Here is a 16,213-nt window from a genome sequence, read left to right as displayed (position 1 = left end):
CTTTGGTTTTCCCATTTGTAAAAGACCTTATCTTTTGAGGGTTGAGCTGTTGAGGGTGAAGAGCTTTGAGAACTTCAAATAAAAGCTGCCATGTAAGCACAAGTTATTTAGTGCAATACAGCATTGCATACATTCAGTACAAAAGAGGAATACCCCTACTTATCCTGAGATGTGTATTACTCACACAGCAGCATATCGTTCGGACGTCGGTATGTTTAGAGAGATAGTCATAAAATGGATACAAACACAGTAAAATACTTTAAAAATAAGAATAATCATGATTATTCTTAAGTGGGTAGCAAAAGAAATTTTAAGTACATTCAACACCAGCATTTACAGTATGCAGAAAACATTCACTTTGTATGACTGAGAAAAAGCTACAGACAATCACATTTTGGAAGTAAAGATATGGGTAAATATTAGGAAGACAAAAGAGGGTATTTATATAGTGTAATGAAAAACACCCGTTTAGTACATATCAACAGAATCGAGGAGTTGAGTCCATCAACTTAAGTCCCCATCTAATTGGAAATCAAAACACATGTGGAGCAGGCTAATTTGGAAACATACTTCACACATTCTGATCCAATTAAAAGAAAAAAGATGGGAATCACATTTCTACAGCACATGGGAAATCCTACCATTGCCTTGCAGACTGGTTTATAAATACCAGAGTACACCAAACTCTAGGGTTTAACTTAATATGCACAAACTGGTTTTTGCAATAATTTTTGAAGTGCTTTTTTATTAGCATAAAGCTCATTTATGCAAATACACATGTGACTGGGGTCCTAGTGGGGAGCCAGCTGTGGTCACTCAAGTAGGGTGAACTGCAAAGAATGGGGCAGACAATCCCCAAAGAGCTTGTAGATATTCCAATACTTAGCTTGACCAAGCCAGCATAAAACAGCTTCTTTATTACCTCACTGGTTACTCTGAAGTCCAAGGAACACAGTTGCCTTAAAGTTATCCAGGCTCAGGCCACCATCCAGGTACCTAAGTCAAGTATGATGATTTCTGAAAATCTTATTTCATCATATAAAAGAAAAGGTTCTACCAATCCCAAAGGATCGGACACATTACCTCCCAAGTTAATGAATGTTTCATATCTTACCCAAATACATGCTACAGCCAATTCTTATTAACTAAACTAAAATGTATTAAAAAACAACAGAGACAGATATCAGCCATGTTAGTCTGGATCTGTAAAAGCAGCAAAGAGTCCTGTGGCACCTTATAGACTAACAGACGTATTGGAGTATGAGCTTTCGTGGGTGAATACTCACTTTGTCGGATGCAAGAGACAGAGTATAGTTAAAAGATCAATATACAGACATGAGTTCAATTCATTGAGGTTCAGATTCATAGCACAGATGGTGAGCTTTGTAGTTGCAAAGAGTTCTTCCAGAAATAGTTTATAGGTTATAGTCCAATGTCCAAATATTCAGGGCATAACTGGGACCTCAGTCTTGCGACTCAAACTTCCCCTGATGAAGCCTAAGCCGATCTGAGATGACAGAATCAAGACCCAAAGATCTTTTATACAATTTCATGTCTTTTGACAAGTTGGAGTTCAAAAGGTAATTAGCATGACTTTGAAGGAGGCCCATCACCCGTACTTAGCTATAGAATTAAAATAAGGCCATTTGCTTGTTCCTCCACCTCACAGTACATTTCAAAGAGAGATGAATACCGAGATACCCTGTGTTTACAACTCATTTAAATGATAGGATGTTCTTTTGACCTCTGAATTATCAGAATACAGCACAGACAGGGACTGCTGATTACATTGTTGACCCTAATCATACATATGTAAATACACAAAAACACAAACATTATCTCCCCGCAGGTCTTTTGAGGGTTATTTATTTTGCAGGATGCTTAACACTTTCTAGCCATGCATCACAACACAATATACATCCAGTTTAATTCTTTCATGTGATTAGAATTACTTGGTTTGCAAGTCCAACTCCTAACACTGAGCAATCATATGTGTAATCAGATCTCATCAGCACACTGAACAGGACACACTGAAGAATATAGCAATAATATAGAAATACATTTTAACCTGGGGAGAACACAGAAAATAAGAATTATATTACTAGAATTGGAAAAGGTACAGCCAGTAACAGGCATGTGAGCCTGAACAGACTAACTGAACAATCTAATTTTCAGACAGAGAACTGGAAATGAGCATCCTATAATCTCCTCTTGCTGTAGGAGTGTAATATCTCTTAACATCATTGATTTTACCTCATCAAGGTAAAAGATTCCCATTTATGCTATGTGAAAAAGTTGACTCACCACAACATGTGCCTCCACATACCTTGGCAGGTGCAGTAGTTTTTTCCACTCTAATACCCTCTGCTGACAGTCACTCCAGTCCCATAGTTTTCTTCTCAGCCTTCTGTCCAGATCACATTTTAATCCCACCGTTCTGACGTAAGAAAAGCACACTGTCATGGGGCTTCTTCACTCATTCTAGTCTCTCCTCTAGTTCACAGGTCTTGGCTTCTCCATAGGTCCTGCCAACTCCTGCTCTCTCTTGAGTGGAACATAAAACCTCAGGACTGTCTCTCTCATCCTTGTCACATTTCCAGGGCCTTCATAGAGATTCCATCCCTATAGCCTTCTTCCATCAGCTTTCCCCAGAGAGAGAAATCCTCTTTACTGGGTCTTTTCCTTGGATTTCACCTGTAGCATTCACTGATTTCTTTTATGAAGACCCACCTCCTCTCCAGCTGAATCTAACAACAAATCAAACCTGACAAATCCTCTAGGAGCAGCAAAGTGGGCTGAGATAGCAGACTCCTGTTAACTCTTCATTTTTTTTTTTTATTTTTTTTTAATATACACCTATCTCCTAGAACTGGAAGGGTCCCTGAAGAGTCACTGAGTCCAGCCCCCTGTCTTCACTAGTAGGACCAAGTACTGATTTTGCCCCAGATCCTTAAGTGGCCCCCTCAAGGATTGAGCTCACAACCCTGGGTTTAGCAGGCCAATGCTCAAACCACTGAGCTATCCCTCATCCATATAGGGCAGATACTGCATCCCATCTTACTTTTCAGAATATGCCACTTTAGCTTCTGCTCTCACAGTGGACAGAGAAAACATACACTTCCTGACATACAAGATTTTTTTTCAAGTTAGAGACTTATGTGCTGGAGTTGGTTACACAGAAAGAGTTCTTTCCTTATCTACTCTTAGTCTGAACTTTTACATGGGTGAAGCTTTTGACTAGGGTGTGAAATGGGAGACACGCTGAGTGTTACCCAATTAAAAAGATGCATCACAGGTGTCTTACTGGACTTGATTTTACACTGTTCTTCCACTGGACTCCATTTTCTTCTGGTGTAAATCAGCAGAGCTCCACTGAATTTAATAACCATGCTTTTACCAGCCTCTCCCTAAAACAGGAAGATGGAAGATCCAAGACTGCCTCCAAAGAAAGTCAACGCATGGCCTGGCAGAGGCAAAGGAAGAAATTAGGGCATTTAAAGAAATTACTGTGCTTATAATGATCTTGTGAATACCAGTCTTTTCCCATCAGTTTTTTATGACACATCAGCTCTGTGCAAACAAGGCAAACAGAAGTTTTAAAACTGTCATGTTAGCGCACTTACACAGTTTTTGCCCTAGTAGTTTCCACAGGAGTAGACGCACACCTCAGGAGGTAAAAGTAGTGTATTTCAACCAGTAACTGCTGGCTGAGCATAGCAACGTTACTGTCACTTCCCTACCTGGGACAGAAAAGGAACTTGAAATGTTTTCATCACATATTTCTTTAGGTCTTTGTCAAAAGATAATTTGCTGAGACACAGCACCACTACTACAGCCATCACCATGGCCTCTTTCTACTAGGAGTATGAAATATGCAGTGGCAGATACTGCTGCTCTGAGAGATACATTCAAACTACCATACAGGAGTTAGTAACAGGCACCACTCTGAAGCACTGGGCCAGCCCTCTCCCTTATCTGAGTGTGTAGCTGCATAGGGCTCTACTATGGAGAAACCATCCCCATCACAAAAGACTTACTTGAGGTCACTGTCAAGACATATGATCTACACTCCTGTCATATTCCATCCCAAAAGCTAACACTTTCATTTCCCTTGTTCCCTATCCCCCTCATTAACAGTTCTTTAATCCCTGGCCTGGTTGCCAAACCCTTCCCCTGCAACTGTTTTATGCTGAATACTGACAGCCAACAGGGCTTATGTCAATACAGGACCCTACAAAACCTGCATCCAGCTCTGCTGCAGTAGGGCAGTTTGGAAAAGAAAGGCTGCAAACAGAAAGGCTTGCCACACCTAATGTTTTCTTCATAGCTCAGTTTTCTCCATCTCCCATCACGAAATATCACCACCAACAGTTTGCAGTATTTCTTGGGTGTGTCATAAAGTTGTTTCAGTAATAGTTGTGACAGCAAGAGAAAAATTAAACTAAGTACAGCCATTCGCAGAATGAAACAACATCTGAATGATAGCTGAAGGGAGCTGCAAATCAGGCAAAAAGGGATAGTGGTAGCAAGGGAAGGGACCTTGTGATGGGGTGATGTCAGCCGCCATAATTTGATGTCACTGGAAGCCAGCCACTTAGAACACCCCTGCCACCGGGTGTAGTTAAAGTCGGAGTGACTGAGGTAGTTTGGGTTTGGAAGGGATCACTTGCACCTGTATGAAGGATTAAACAAAGACTGTGAATGGCTTGACAACTACAAAACCAGTTTCTCCTCCCTTGGTTTTCATACCTCAGCTGCTAGAACAGGGCCTCATCCTCCCTGATTGAACTAACCTCGTTATCTCTAGCTTGCTTCTTGCTTGCATATATATACCTGCCCCTGGAAATTTCCACTACATGCATCCGATGAAGTGGCTATTCACCCACGAAAGCTCATGCTCCAAAATGTCTGTTAGTCTATAAGGTGCCACAGAATTCTTTGCTGCTTTTGTATGAAGCTTGATGAACTAATGATCTCACCAGCTGGATAGCTCTGAGAAGAAAGCAAGAAGTATAAAAGGCTAAATCAGGGAGTAGAAAGAGGCTTTATGTAGCTGCTGGGATGTACCTAGAATATAAACAATAATAAAGATGCTTGGTGGAGGTACCCTGGTGGACTGTGTGTGCTGCTTAATTAACAAGGAAGGCTTACCAGCCAGGGTTTCCAGGAGCTGAAGGTGGAATCTATACATAGACCCTTAGAAAAAAATATTACATATAAGGAAACAAAAACAAATCCTTGTGTAGCTGTAGATGGCGCATATGCTACTATCAGTGCTTAAGTGATATTTCAGTGGGAGCAGACAGGAGGATTCTAAAGACTTAAACCCCTACAAGTCCTGATAGCTTTGGAAGAGCATTCTCTTGATTTAGGCTGCTATAAATAGTTAACAGTCCTTTAGCTCATGGTATTTGTAGTACTTTTATTAATATTTCTTGCACATGATGGAGAATCCCAAGCACTGCTACAAGCTGGGGACCGACTGGCTAAGCAGCAATTCTGCAGAAAAGGACCTCAGGATTACAATGGATAAGAAGCTGGTTATGAGTCAGCAGTGTGCCCTTGTTGCCAAGAAAGCTAACGGCATATTGGGCTGCATCAGTAGGAACACTGCCAGCAGATCAAGGAAAGTGATTAGTTCCCTCTATTCAGCACCGGTGAGGCCACATCTGGAGTATTGGGTCCAGTTTTGGGTCCCCTACTACAGAAAGGATGTGGACAAACTGGAGAGAGACCAGCAGAGGGCAACAAAAATGATTAAGGGGCTGGGGCACACGACTTATTAGGAGAGGCTGAGGGAACTAGGTTTATTTAGTCTGCAGAAGAGTGAGGGGGGATTTGATAGCAGTCTTCAACTACCTGAAGGGGAGTTTCAAAGAAGATGGAGCTAGGCTGTTCTCAGTGGTGGCAGATGACAAAACAAGGAGCAATGGTCTCAAGTTGCAGTGGAGGAGGTCTAGGTTGGATATTAGGAAAAACTTTTTCACTAGGATGGTGAAGCACTGGAATGGGTTACCTAGGGAGGTGGTGGAATCTCCATCCTTAGAGCTTTTTAAGGCTCAGCTTGACAAAGCCCTGGCTGGGATGATTTATTTGGGGTGGGTCCTGCTTTGAGGAGGGGGTTGGACTAGATGACCTCATGAGGTCTCTTCCAGCCCTAATCTTCTATGATTAGCCACGGGCCAGTAAGAATACTATAATAAGGAACAGCACCAGCTAAAGTTCATACATGTGTGCTCATGTTTACAAACATACCATTTCTAGATTCTCTCTCTCAAATAAGCACCCTCCTTCCCAGGAAAGTGGATGTACAGCTTCAGTCCCTCCTACTAAGTTTGTGAAGGTCACTTTTCATAGTTCTGTTGAAGCATTTATACTAGCACAGCATTCAAGAAACTTAGTTCCAAAATAGCTGTTTAAGACTGCACTCCAGCTACAGTAGGACATGAAGAATATGAGGGGACTAGCATTAGGATTCATTTTATGGTCTTGAGCAAGTAGACATCCCTTGATATTTCTAAAGCATTCGGCTATCTAACCTCAGCTGCAAAGGTAACATTAATTGAAGTAAACTGGCAGTTATTAATTTAAATTATCAATAGTAATGGGTTGGGTTTATTTTTTTTTGTTTTAATTTGATCAACATTACTCCAGTTAATAAACCATTGAGAAGTCTCAACAAGAGTGAAGTGTTGTTCATACCTACACAGCAACATTCCACAGTGTAGGACAAAACTGTAACCATTCATTTTTTAATGTGGAAAGTTACAAATACGTAAGGTTATCAGAAAATAAAGTAAATGAAAACTGAACAGGAACAACAACTTTAATGAGTTGACATGATCTCATATTTTAAGCATTTACAAAATGTTTACACTATTATGTAAGTGGTCGAGTCAAAACTAACAGTGGACTAGCGGGAATACAAAGTCTGAGAATCTGAGATATGATGGTGGTAGTTTCGATTTGAATACTAAGTAGATATCTCATTGCAATTCAGTACAATATCAATATGTGTAAAACCATTATTTTAAAACATCAGTAAGTTTACTGCTAAAATAATAAATGTCAGATCTCTTGGACTTCTGGTCAAATGTGTCTTTCAGTTTTTTCTTCAGACACATATTACTCTCTAATAATATTCACAAGCTATTTTAGATTAGAAGTTAAATTGTACAAAGATTTTCAGAAACAAGTGCATAAAGTCCTCACTTAACATAATCAGACAGATGTTTGTTTGTAGTTCTTGGTATCCAAGACTTTTTTCCCACACATTGAGCAGATGCCTAAAAATGAAGAATAAGGTGTGCAAGTCATATTAAGAGTCTTGTTTGGGTAAATTTCTTTTCAAAGATTTTCATGGCTGTAAGTCTTTATAAAGAATCTCTTCCAAAAAGCTGTTAAACAGGAAAAGTTGATGGATTAATAGAATGAGCTCTCATTCTCAAGTTGTTTGTGTATGCTCTTGATTTTTATAGGAAATTGCAAACTATGCAGTAGCGATATTACAGCTGCTAAAGCAGTTTATGTCTCAACGATACAGCTACACTATGGGTAAATCACTAACATTTAAAATATTAACATATATAACTAATATATTAGGGCTGTCAAACAATTAAAAATAATTGCAATTAATCATGAGATTAAAAAATAGTCACAATTAATCGCAGTTTTAATTGCACCGTTAAAAATAATAGAAAACCAATTTAAATTTATTATAAATATTTTTGGTTGTTTCTCTCCATTTTCAAATATATTAATTTAAATTACAACACAGAATACAAAATGTACAGTGCTCACTTTACATTATTTTTTATTACAAATATTTGCACTGTAAAAAAGATATATAAAAGAAACAGTATTTTTCAATTCAACTCATACAAGTATTGTAGTGCCTACAAGTCGAAGCATGAAGGGTCATACTAATGTTTAGCACATCTGGCATGTAAATACCTTGCAATGCCGGTTACAAGAATGTAATGCAAACACCTGTTCTCACTTTCAAAGGACATTGTAAGTAAGAAGCAGGTAGCATTAACTCCCATAAATGTAAACAAACTTGTTTGTCTTAGTAAAAACAAAGAGGAGTCCTTGTGGCACCTTAGAGACTAAAAATTTTTTGGGCATAAGCTTTTGTGGAATATAACCCACTTCATCAGATGCATGGAGTGGAAAACACAGTACTAGGTATAAATATACAGTACATGAAAAGATGGAAGTTGTCTTACTAAGTGGGGGGTCAGTGCTAACGAGGCCAATTCATTTAGGATGGATTTGGCCCATTCCCAACAGTTGACAAGAAGGGGTGAATATCAACTACAAGTTCTGCACTTTCACAATAAAAAGATTGCACTACAGTACTTGTATCAGATGAATTGAAACATACTATTTTTTGTTTATCTTTTTTGCAAATGATTGTAATAAAAGTAATCGAGTGAGCACTGTACACTTTGTTTTCTGCGTTGCAATTGAAATTAATGTATTTGAAAATGTAGAAAACATCCAAAAATATTTATAATACATTTAAATTGGTATTCTATTATTGCTTAACAGTGTGATTAAAACTGTGATTAATCATGACTTTTAAAAAAAATCTAGTTAATTTGTTTTGCGTTAATCGGTTGCCAAACTGCGATTAATTGACAGCCCTAAATATAATTACAAGTCTGCTGTAAACTAATAAGAGTTAGGAAGTTTAGAGTCAGGAATGGAGTATTAACTCACCCCTGTGTGTGCCCAGCTCAATGGTATGGAAACACTGCTGTATAGACCATAATGGATGCATTGCAATGGTCTGCTTCTTTGTGCTACTGATTTGATCTTTAACTTTTACTTCTTCTCAGTTTCAGCTTAGTGCAAGTTTCATTTAGTAAGTCTCCTTCAATAAAATTAGCATTATCCCTCTACTGACTGTGGCATAGTTGCTCCATTTGATTGCCACAAATTGCAACTGGGGTTCATGGGAAGTCAGAGTCAATCACAAAGACAGCCACTGACATATGCACTCTTCAGGAACCACCATCACTCAATTCTCTCACAAACTGGGTTCCCCTCTCTTCCTTTTGTGCTACACAGCCAGAATCAGAGGCCTTGTGAGGCTTGTATGCTACAGGCACCTAAAGATAACTTCTTTTGGTGTGAGACTATTAAATATAAAGTAAAATTTGAGACTATATGGGAACACTGTAGCAAAGGTGTAACAAGATCCAATGGCTGGAAATTGAAGCTAGACAAATTCAGACTGGAAATAAGGTATACATTTCTAACAGTAAGGTTAATTAACCATTGGTACACTTTAACAATAGTCATGATGGAGCCTCCTTCACTGAGAATTTTTAAATTAAGACTGCATATATGCTCTGGGGCATTCTGGGGTGGAAGTTTATGACCTGCATTATACAGGAGGTCAAAGTAGTTGATCATTATGGTCCCTTCTTGGCCTCAGAATCTATGAATCTATAAATGAATTTCAAACACAATCACATTATTTTATATTAAGAGCGATCATGAAGTTGCTCAGCAACAGCAACCTTCAATAATGGTTTTCCATAAACCTACCCAGGTAAGCTTGAATTATTCCTCAGCTCTACTATTTTTGATGCCTAAAATTAAAACAAGTGGAGTTCCATTTGTGCACTAAATTCAAGCTGGGATGGGGAAGGAAAAGTCATGCTACATAAATCTCACCTTTTTTATAAGCACATCCCTGGCAGTAGTGAGACCCTGGCTGATGAACAGAACTCTTACAAATCCGGCATATTGCAAATTTGTTCTTCCCATAAGGATCAAATCTAGGATGAAAAAAATAAAATATTCCACACATCAGACGTTCATGTAAAAGCCATAGGAGAAAATACTCCCATCTGCCTCATTGTGATAACTGCAAAACCATTGAATTTGATGTGACTATGAAGATACAATGTAGAAAGACTATGGCCGAGGAGAGAGACGTTCAAAGAGTCCTAAGGCCAAATATGGCATATGGAAGCTAATAATATAGCCCACTGCACATCCCTGCAGTGTGTAGACAAAGCTGATCAAATGCAAGTCTTTATTTCTAAACTATTAATGATAGAATACTTTGCACTTTCATACCTTTCACCTATGGTCTCTAAGCACTTTGCAAAAAGTGAATTAAGCCTCAACACTCCGATGAGGCCAAATCTATCACACTATTTTACAAGTGGATAAACAGGCACTCAACGGTTTCTCAGTGACTCATGGTCTCACAGGAAGTCCTGTGAGACGCAACAACATGGGGGTGGCCTGCACCCTCTGAGCCTCTCCCCATGCCCCAACTCTGATCCCCCTCCCACTATGCAAACCCCTCAGTCCCAGCCCAGAGCACCCTCCTACAGCCCAAACTCCTCACCCGCAGCCCCACCCCAGAGCCCACACCCCTACCCCAATTTTGTGAGCATTAATGGCCTGCCATACAATTTCTATTTCCCAATGTGGCCCTCAGGCCAAAAAGTTTGCCCACGCTGCAATAACAGAACCCAGATCTCCCAATTCCTAAACAATATCAAATCCTTCCTCTCCAAATCTAAAATAAGACATGAGTGCACAACTCTGCAGATATATGTAAGTTTAGGGTGGACTTAAGCATTGCAAAGTTTGGGCAGTTGTATTTCTGTGTTCTAGGAAGAACACAGCAGTAACAAGACGAATCTGAAAATGCATATGTTTGTTTACAAATATTTATAGCATCATAATATTGCATGGTCTTCGCCTCAAATAGCTTGCATTCCGTCAGACAAATAGAATGAGAATTGTATATCAGTTTTAAAAATTACCCAGAAATACATAAAAAAGTTTGTACTGGGGCCAAAACTTGTATGAGACCTTTATTCTTATCTGAGTAAAGTTACAATTGCAATACTAACCTTGCCTTCTTTGAAGTCAGTGCCTTATTTTCATTTAGTTTTCGTCCGCCACTTTCTTTATGGAGGAAAGATAACTTTGGTATTAGTCAGTTTATTTGTAAAAAGCTTATTTACTAAATTAAAAACAAAAGACACGCCCAAATGTCCTTCCCAGGCTTGATCAAATAAGGGGGAAAAAGTTCATTCAAAACAAGAGCCCAGAAACGTCATAAGTCTTGAAAGTCCAATACAACACACATTGAGTTCTCATATTACTACTGCTATACACTAAATGTAGCGGAAGTGCAATATATTATAAACAATGAAAAGTTATCTACAGCAGTGGTTCTCAAATACGGTTTGCCACTTGTTTAGGGAAAGCCCCTGGCGGCCAGGCCAGGTCGGCTTGTTTACCTGCAGCGTCAAGACAGTGTATTAAAACACAACGCTTGGAGGATGCATACTCATTATTTTGTACATTTACAGAAACTTCCATCAGAGAATCTCTACAATATATGAATTCTCATTTCCATTGTACAGTTAATTTGATACAGGTTTTGGTCAAGGAGGAAAAAATGGGAAAAGGTCTGGTTCCTTTTCCTATTGACTTCAAAGCATTACTATGTAAAGCCCCAGGTGGGTGGCCAACAGCACTGCACAGAACTCACTGCAAAATTGAGGTGCAAAGTAAAATGTAGAGGGTAAGTGGACTAAAGCAAATAAATGGGTGGAAAAAATGAATATAGGGTACCCTAAGGATTAAGATGTGAGACGACAGGACCTCTAAGTCCATGTTTACACACGTCATTATTTCGTACTGCAGTATAGTAGAAATACATACAGCACCATAGAAGATCAAGCTAATTACATTCCCAGTAGACTGAATTATCATGGGAAAAAATCTGACTAAAACGAAGGGCAGAAGTGGGAGACGAGCTTATCTACTGACATCTCTTTGTGTAATAAGAGAATAAATTCCTCCTCAGTGAAGTAACTCTTTAAATGCAGTACCTGTAGTGTTTCTTGCTCCATCCTTCCATGTGTCAGGTGTAATCACAGTGCCAAGTTTCTTCTCACCTATAACAAAACATACACAGGGTGGGGGGGAAGAGAACTAGACTAGTTCTCATTAAGGCTTCTACGCAAATGCTGCTTATTACTACAAATGTTATTAAATATGTATTTCTGGAGTCAGTGCTCAGCAAGCTACCCCTCAGAAGCCAGGCTGTGCTTGGCCTCTATAGGTTCCTTTCGTGAGAGAGGCCTGTTCACCCACAGAAGCAATGGCACAGGATCAGGACGTAAGGCGAGAGCAGGGAGAGCCAAGAGGCAGCGGTGCGAACATCGAGGGGCCGCCAAACAACAGGTGCGCCACACAACCCTGGGCAGTTCAGCCCACAGCTATGCCCGTCTCGGTCCCCACCTACTAGCCGGGGAAGGGGGGGGGTGGGGATGAGGCCCAGCCCGCAGGGGAGACCTGCCCCCGCGGGTCTACCAGCTGCTCAGAGAGCGGGGAAGGAAAGCGGACCGCGGGGAGGCCGCTGGGCACCCTGCCCCCTACCGGGCCGGGGGGCGGCGGAAGGGACAAGACAGTCTCGTGATTGAGACCCTCAGCGGGGGTTCAACGCGCGCTTCCAGCGCAGGCTCCGGGGGGGGGTCCTCAATGCCGAGGCGCTAGCGGGAAGGGCTGCGCGGGGGGGGGAAGGGAAGGGGAGGCTGCCCACGGGGACTCACACTTCTCGCAGACCATGCTGAGCCGGAGCCGGGCAGCTGCGCGGAAACAGCTGCAGTAAAAACGTAAACAAACCGCCACTTCCTTCATCCGCTTCCGGCCTCTACCTCGCCCTCCCCTCAGATACAGCCTATCGGTTTGCCCAAATCACATAGCCCGTTAGCCTGATTGGTCCTCACCACCTGTCAATCTCAACCCTTGTTTCTTCTGCATTGAGCGCCGCGCGGCTACGCACGCAGAGACTAGAACGAAGGAGCAGGTGAGCCCCGTGACCTCTGACCTCGCGTTCGGCGTAGCCGCGCCCACTGCCTCATGGGTGAGACTCAGGTAAGAAGAATACGGCCTTACCGCCACCCCCACCTGGCTGCTCCCCCCAATGCCTCTCCTCCCGCTGGCCTCTCCTCCCGCTGCTTCTGCCCCCCTCCCGCGCGCCGGATTCTCCTCCCGCTGCCTCTCCCCCCCCCCCGTCTCTCTCTCTCCCCAGCCGCCGGCTTCTCCTCCCGCTGCTTCCCTCCGTCTTTCTCCCCCTGCAGGCAGCTCCCCTATTGGTCTCCTTCCCCTGGTAGGCTGCTCCCCCACCTGACTCCTTTCTTCCATAGCAGTGCTTCTGTATATCCTGATGTCAACATTTCCCAACCTAGTGCTAAAAATTTCCCAAATCTGGTGAAAAATTTCCGGATAAAGCTTTTTACAGTGTTTCTATATTTTGAGAAATTTTCCAGAACCTGGGAATTTGTGAGTAAAATGTTTCAACTTGGGAAATTGGGAATTTTCATTCAAAACGTTTTACTCAAAAAGTCCCAGATTGTGGGAAATTTCCCAGGATATAGAACTGGGGTAGGCAACCTATGGCATGGTGCCAAAGGCAGCATATGAGTTGATTTTCAATGGCACTTACACTGCCTGGGTCCTGGCCACCTGTCCAGGGCGTTCTTCATTTTAATGTAATTTTAAATGAAGCTTCTTAAACATTTTAAAAACCTTGTTTACTTCACATATAACAATAGTTTAGTTATATATTATAGACTTATAGAAAGAGACCTTCGAAAAATGTTAAAATGTATTACTGGCACGCAAAACATTAAATCAGAGTGAATAAATGAAGACTCAGCACACCACTTCTGAAAGGTTGCCGACCCCTGATGTAGAAGCACTGTTCCATAGGCTGCTGCGCCTGCTGCTGACCAAATTTGAGGGTGAATCCTGGACACATGCCGACTGAGGCACCTTGCACATAAGCTAAGAAGAAGGCAGTTCGTGACATTTTGCCTCTCTGCAAATTGTCTGATGGCACAAAGCCTGTGGTGCAGACTGTCACTGCCTGAGGATGCAAACATCGGCATGGCCTATGCATCAGATGTTGTAGCAGGAAGCATTATCACAATCTGTTGCCAATTACAGGTTGCAAAGAATAGTACAGAATAATAATAACCCTTCCCCTCCCCAGTGTATCTTGCAAGACTGTGTAATTGGATTCTCCATATATCAGAAAATCAGGAGAGTGTGGGCTGGAGACTTAGGTTCTTGAGTTTCTTTTTGGTTGTATGTAGTAAAGGTTAAATCTTAGTTATTTGAATGCCCTTCCTCACAAACAGTTACAAAGTCAAGTTTACTAGAAGTGTATAGTTAAGGTTGAAAATTGCATCAGCTCTTTAAAAGGTTTCCATCAATTTATAATTTATATTTTTCTATGGCCCCATGTTTTAAAACTTAAAATTATGAAAATGTATATTTTTTTCAAATCTTCGTTTTTTGTGCTGTTTGATTACTTTTTGTTTACGCTGTGTGTGCTTTTGTTCACATGGAGAATGAAAATGCTGAGTTTCATTTTTGTTTGTATGTATTTTCTCTTTGTGCTCAACCATGGGAACCAGTATATCACAGTGTTGTTGCAAACACTTCAGAGGAATGTTGTATATAAAAAAATCATCAAAAATGTTTCTATTAGTTGTCTCAAAATCAAATAAATCAGCAGTGAATCAGCATCATCTAGGCTGTGTGAGTATTCAGTTCAGCCAGCTTTTGAACCATTGGGTAACCAATTTTGAAGTATTTTATTGCTAGCTTTTTAATTCTGAAACTTTTTTGGAATGAAACATGATTGCTCTTAAACTGAGTTTTTTCTATTTTAGAACAGCACATAATTTATCTTACTATGCATTCTAACCAGGAAAAATATTTTTCCTTCCTCTTAAACCTTTCAGTAGTTAACTACAATAATGTTGTTTGCTTTATTGTAGGTGGATATTCAAGATAGAACACCATGAAAGATACAGAAATAAAGAGACTGCTGTCTGCCAACGTTGTCTCTGTTTTGTCCATTATCCTAACAACTACTGTTCCACCTCTCTTCTTGGAGAACTTCTCAGTTTTGGGAACACACCTTATCTGGTTGTGCATCTGTTCTATTTGTGTAACTACTGTAAATATAATCTTGTATATAATACTTAAACCGAATCCATCTTCTAAGAGAATTTCATTTGCTCACAAGGTAAGATTTGTATAGTTAGCTTAATTTCAGTAGCTTTGAGGGAGGATTGACTGTCTTTTTACTGGAAGAATCATCTTGGAAAGTGAAAGGACAAAATACATTCAGGTGCTTGGTTGTCAAATCTTGGCCTTTGTAAATGATCTGAGTAAATGTGTATTGCCTTTTGAAACGAGTTTTCCAGTATTTTCATCAGTGTTAAACGTTCTCTTCTACTGAAGTTTTCAGGGGGAGCATTACTGTACTCTAACTACTAGACCCCACTGCCTTCCCAGAGTCAGGTAGAGGACCCAGGAATCCTGATGCTGCCAACTCCACTCCAGCTGGGATCTTTCTACCTCTGACACTGTCAGCGAACCCAGGGTTCCTGGCTGAGATAAGTCTTAGTGTGTTTTCAAGAACTGGTGGTTTATAGCCTAAGACTGTGATCCTCCAATAAACTCCACGCTGGCAGAAGTCTGTTGGACTTTGTGAATGCAGAGGTCTATATACACACAAGTCACTGCAGGATCAGGGCCTAAGCCAGCATTATGGAGAGGTTTGTTCTCCTCTGCAGTTAATAGTTGTTAAGGCCATAACAATAATTTGAGAAAGAAAAAGAGTGAAATCCTGGAAGTGGTTTGTTTTTTTTTTTAATCAAGCCCATAGAAATGAAGGTAAAGTGTGACAAAATTAATTGGGAAAGTGTTGGAATGGATAGTTAAGGTCACTTGAACAACCAGCCAGCTCCCACAGGCACTGCAATTTCATAGAAGACACTATGGTATTACATTTTGCAGGTGAGGTATTGGGAATGTGAACACCAAGAAATTAATTTTAACATGGGGGTCTGGACCAGTATCCAGCAAGCCCAGGATCGGGGAAGTACAAAGGCATCTTGACACTACCTTTCTTCTGTACCTCAGGTGCTGAGCCAAGGAATTAGACTGCTGTTGTTAAGAACTTGAGGATGTTCAAATAGCTTGACAAGGCAAATATCTTGAAAGCAATAACATAGCGTGTTAGGTGACATTGATTTATTTGATAAGGGCAAAAAATGACACAAATTATTTAAAAAACCCCTTTTTAGGGTTTGTGACTTGAACAAAAAAAACAACTAAAACCTTTACATGGAGCTTGAAACTTAAC

At 40.6% G+C, this 16,213-nt stretch overlaps 2 protein-coding genes across 7 annotated transcripts in view; one reads left to right on the top strand and one right to left on the bottom strand.

The window, feature by feature from the left end:
* Positions 1 to 891: 891 nt before the first annotated feature.
* On the bottom strand, positions 892 to 12,781 carry CRIPT (CXXC repeat containing interactor of PDZ3 domain). Of its 4 annotated transcripts, none has more exons than XM_030557702.1 (5): positions 12,600 to 12,781; positions 11,877 to 11,942; positions 10,887 to 10,941; positions 9,688 to 9,791; positions 892 to 996 (listed from the first exon to the last, which is right to left on the bottom strand). In XM_030557702.1, exons 1-5 carry the CDS (start codon positions 12,685 to 12,687, stop codon positions 977 to 979), a joined length of 333 nt encoding a protein of 110 aa, XP_030413562.1. In that variant the 5' UTR covers positions 12,688 to 12,781; the 3' UTR covers positions 892 to 976. The 4 variants fall into 4 exon arrangements, with proteins under 4 accessions (XP_030413562.1, XP_030413560.1, XP_030413559.1 ...); XM_030557700.1 differs by lacking the exon at positions 892 to 996 and adding an exon at positions 2,955 to 3,463; XM_030557699.1 differs by lacking the exon at positions 892 to 996 and adding an exon at positions 6,809 to 7,286 and having other exon boundaries at positions 12,600 to 12,727.
* Positions 12,782 to 12,800: 19 nt separating this feature from the next.
* Positions 12,801 to 16,213, top strand: part of PIGF (phosphatidylinositol glycan anchor biosynthesis class F) — a 59,368-nt gene continuing 55,955 nt past the window's right edge. Inside the window, exons 1-2 of one of the 3 annotated variants that reach the window (XM_030557695.1) lie at positions 12,801 to 12,924; positions 14,838 to 15,088. In XM_030557695.1, the coding sequence (XP_030413555.1) occupies positions 14,861 to 15,088 (228 nt within the window). In that variant the 5' untranslated portion in view covers positions 12,801 to 12,924; positions 14,838 to 14,860. The remainder of the gene's footprint in view (positions 12,925 to 14,837; positions 15,089 to 16,213) is intronic. The other 2 variants (XM_030557694.1, XM_030557693.1) reach the window with 2 other exon arrangements.

This window comes from Gopherus evgoodei, chromosome 3 (genome assembly GCF_007399415.2).
Source record: "Gopherus evgoodei ecotype Sinaloan lineage chromosome 3, rGopEvg1_v1.p, whole genome shotgun sequence".
NCBI lineage: Eukaryota > Metazoa > Chordata > Testudines > Testudinidae > Gopherus > Gopherus evgoodei.
Note: the sequence above shows the minus strand (reverse complement) of the source record. Positions and strands in the feature narration are given on the sequence as shown.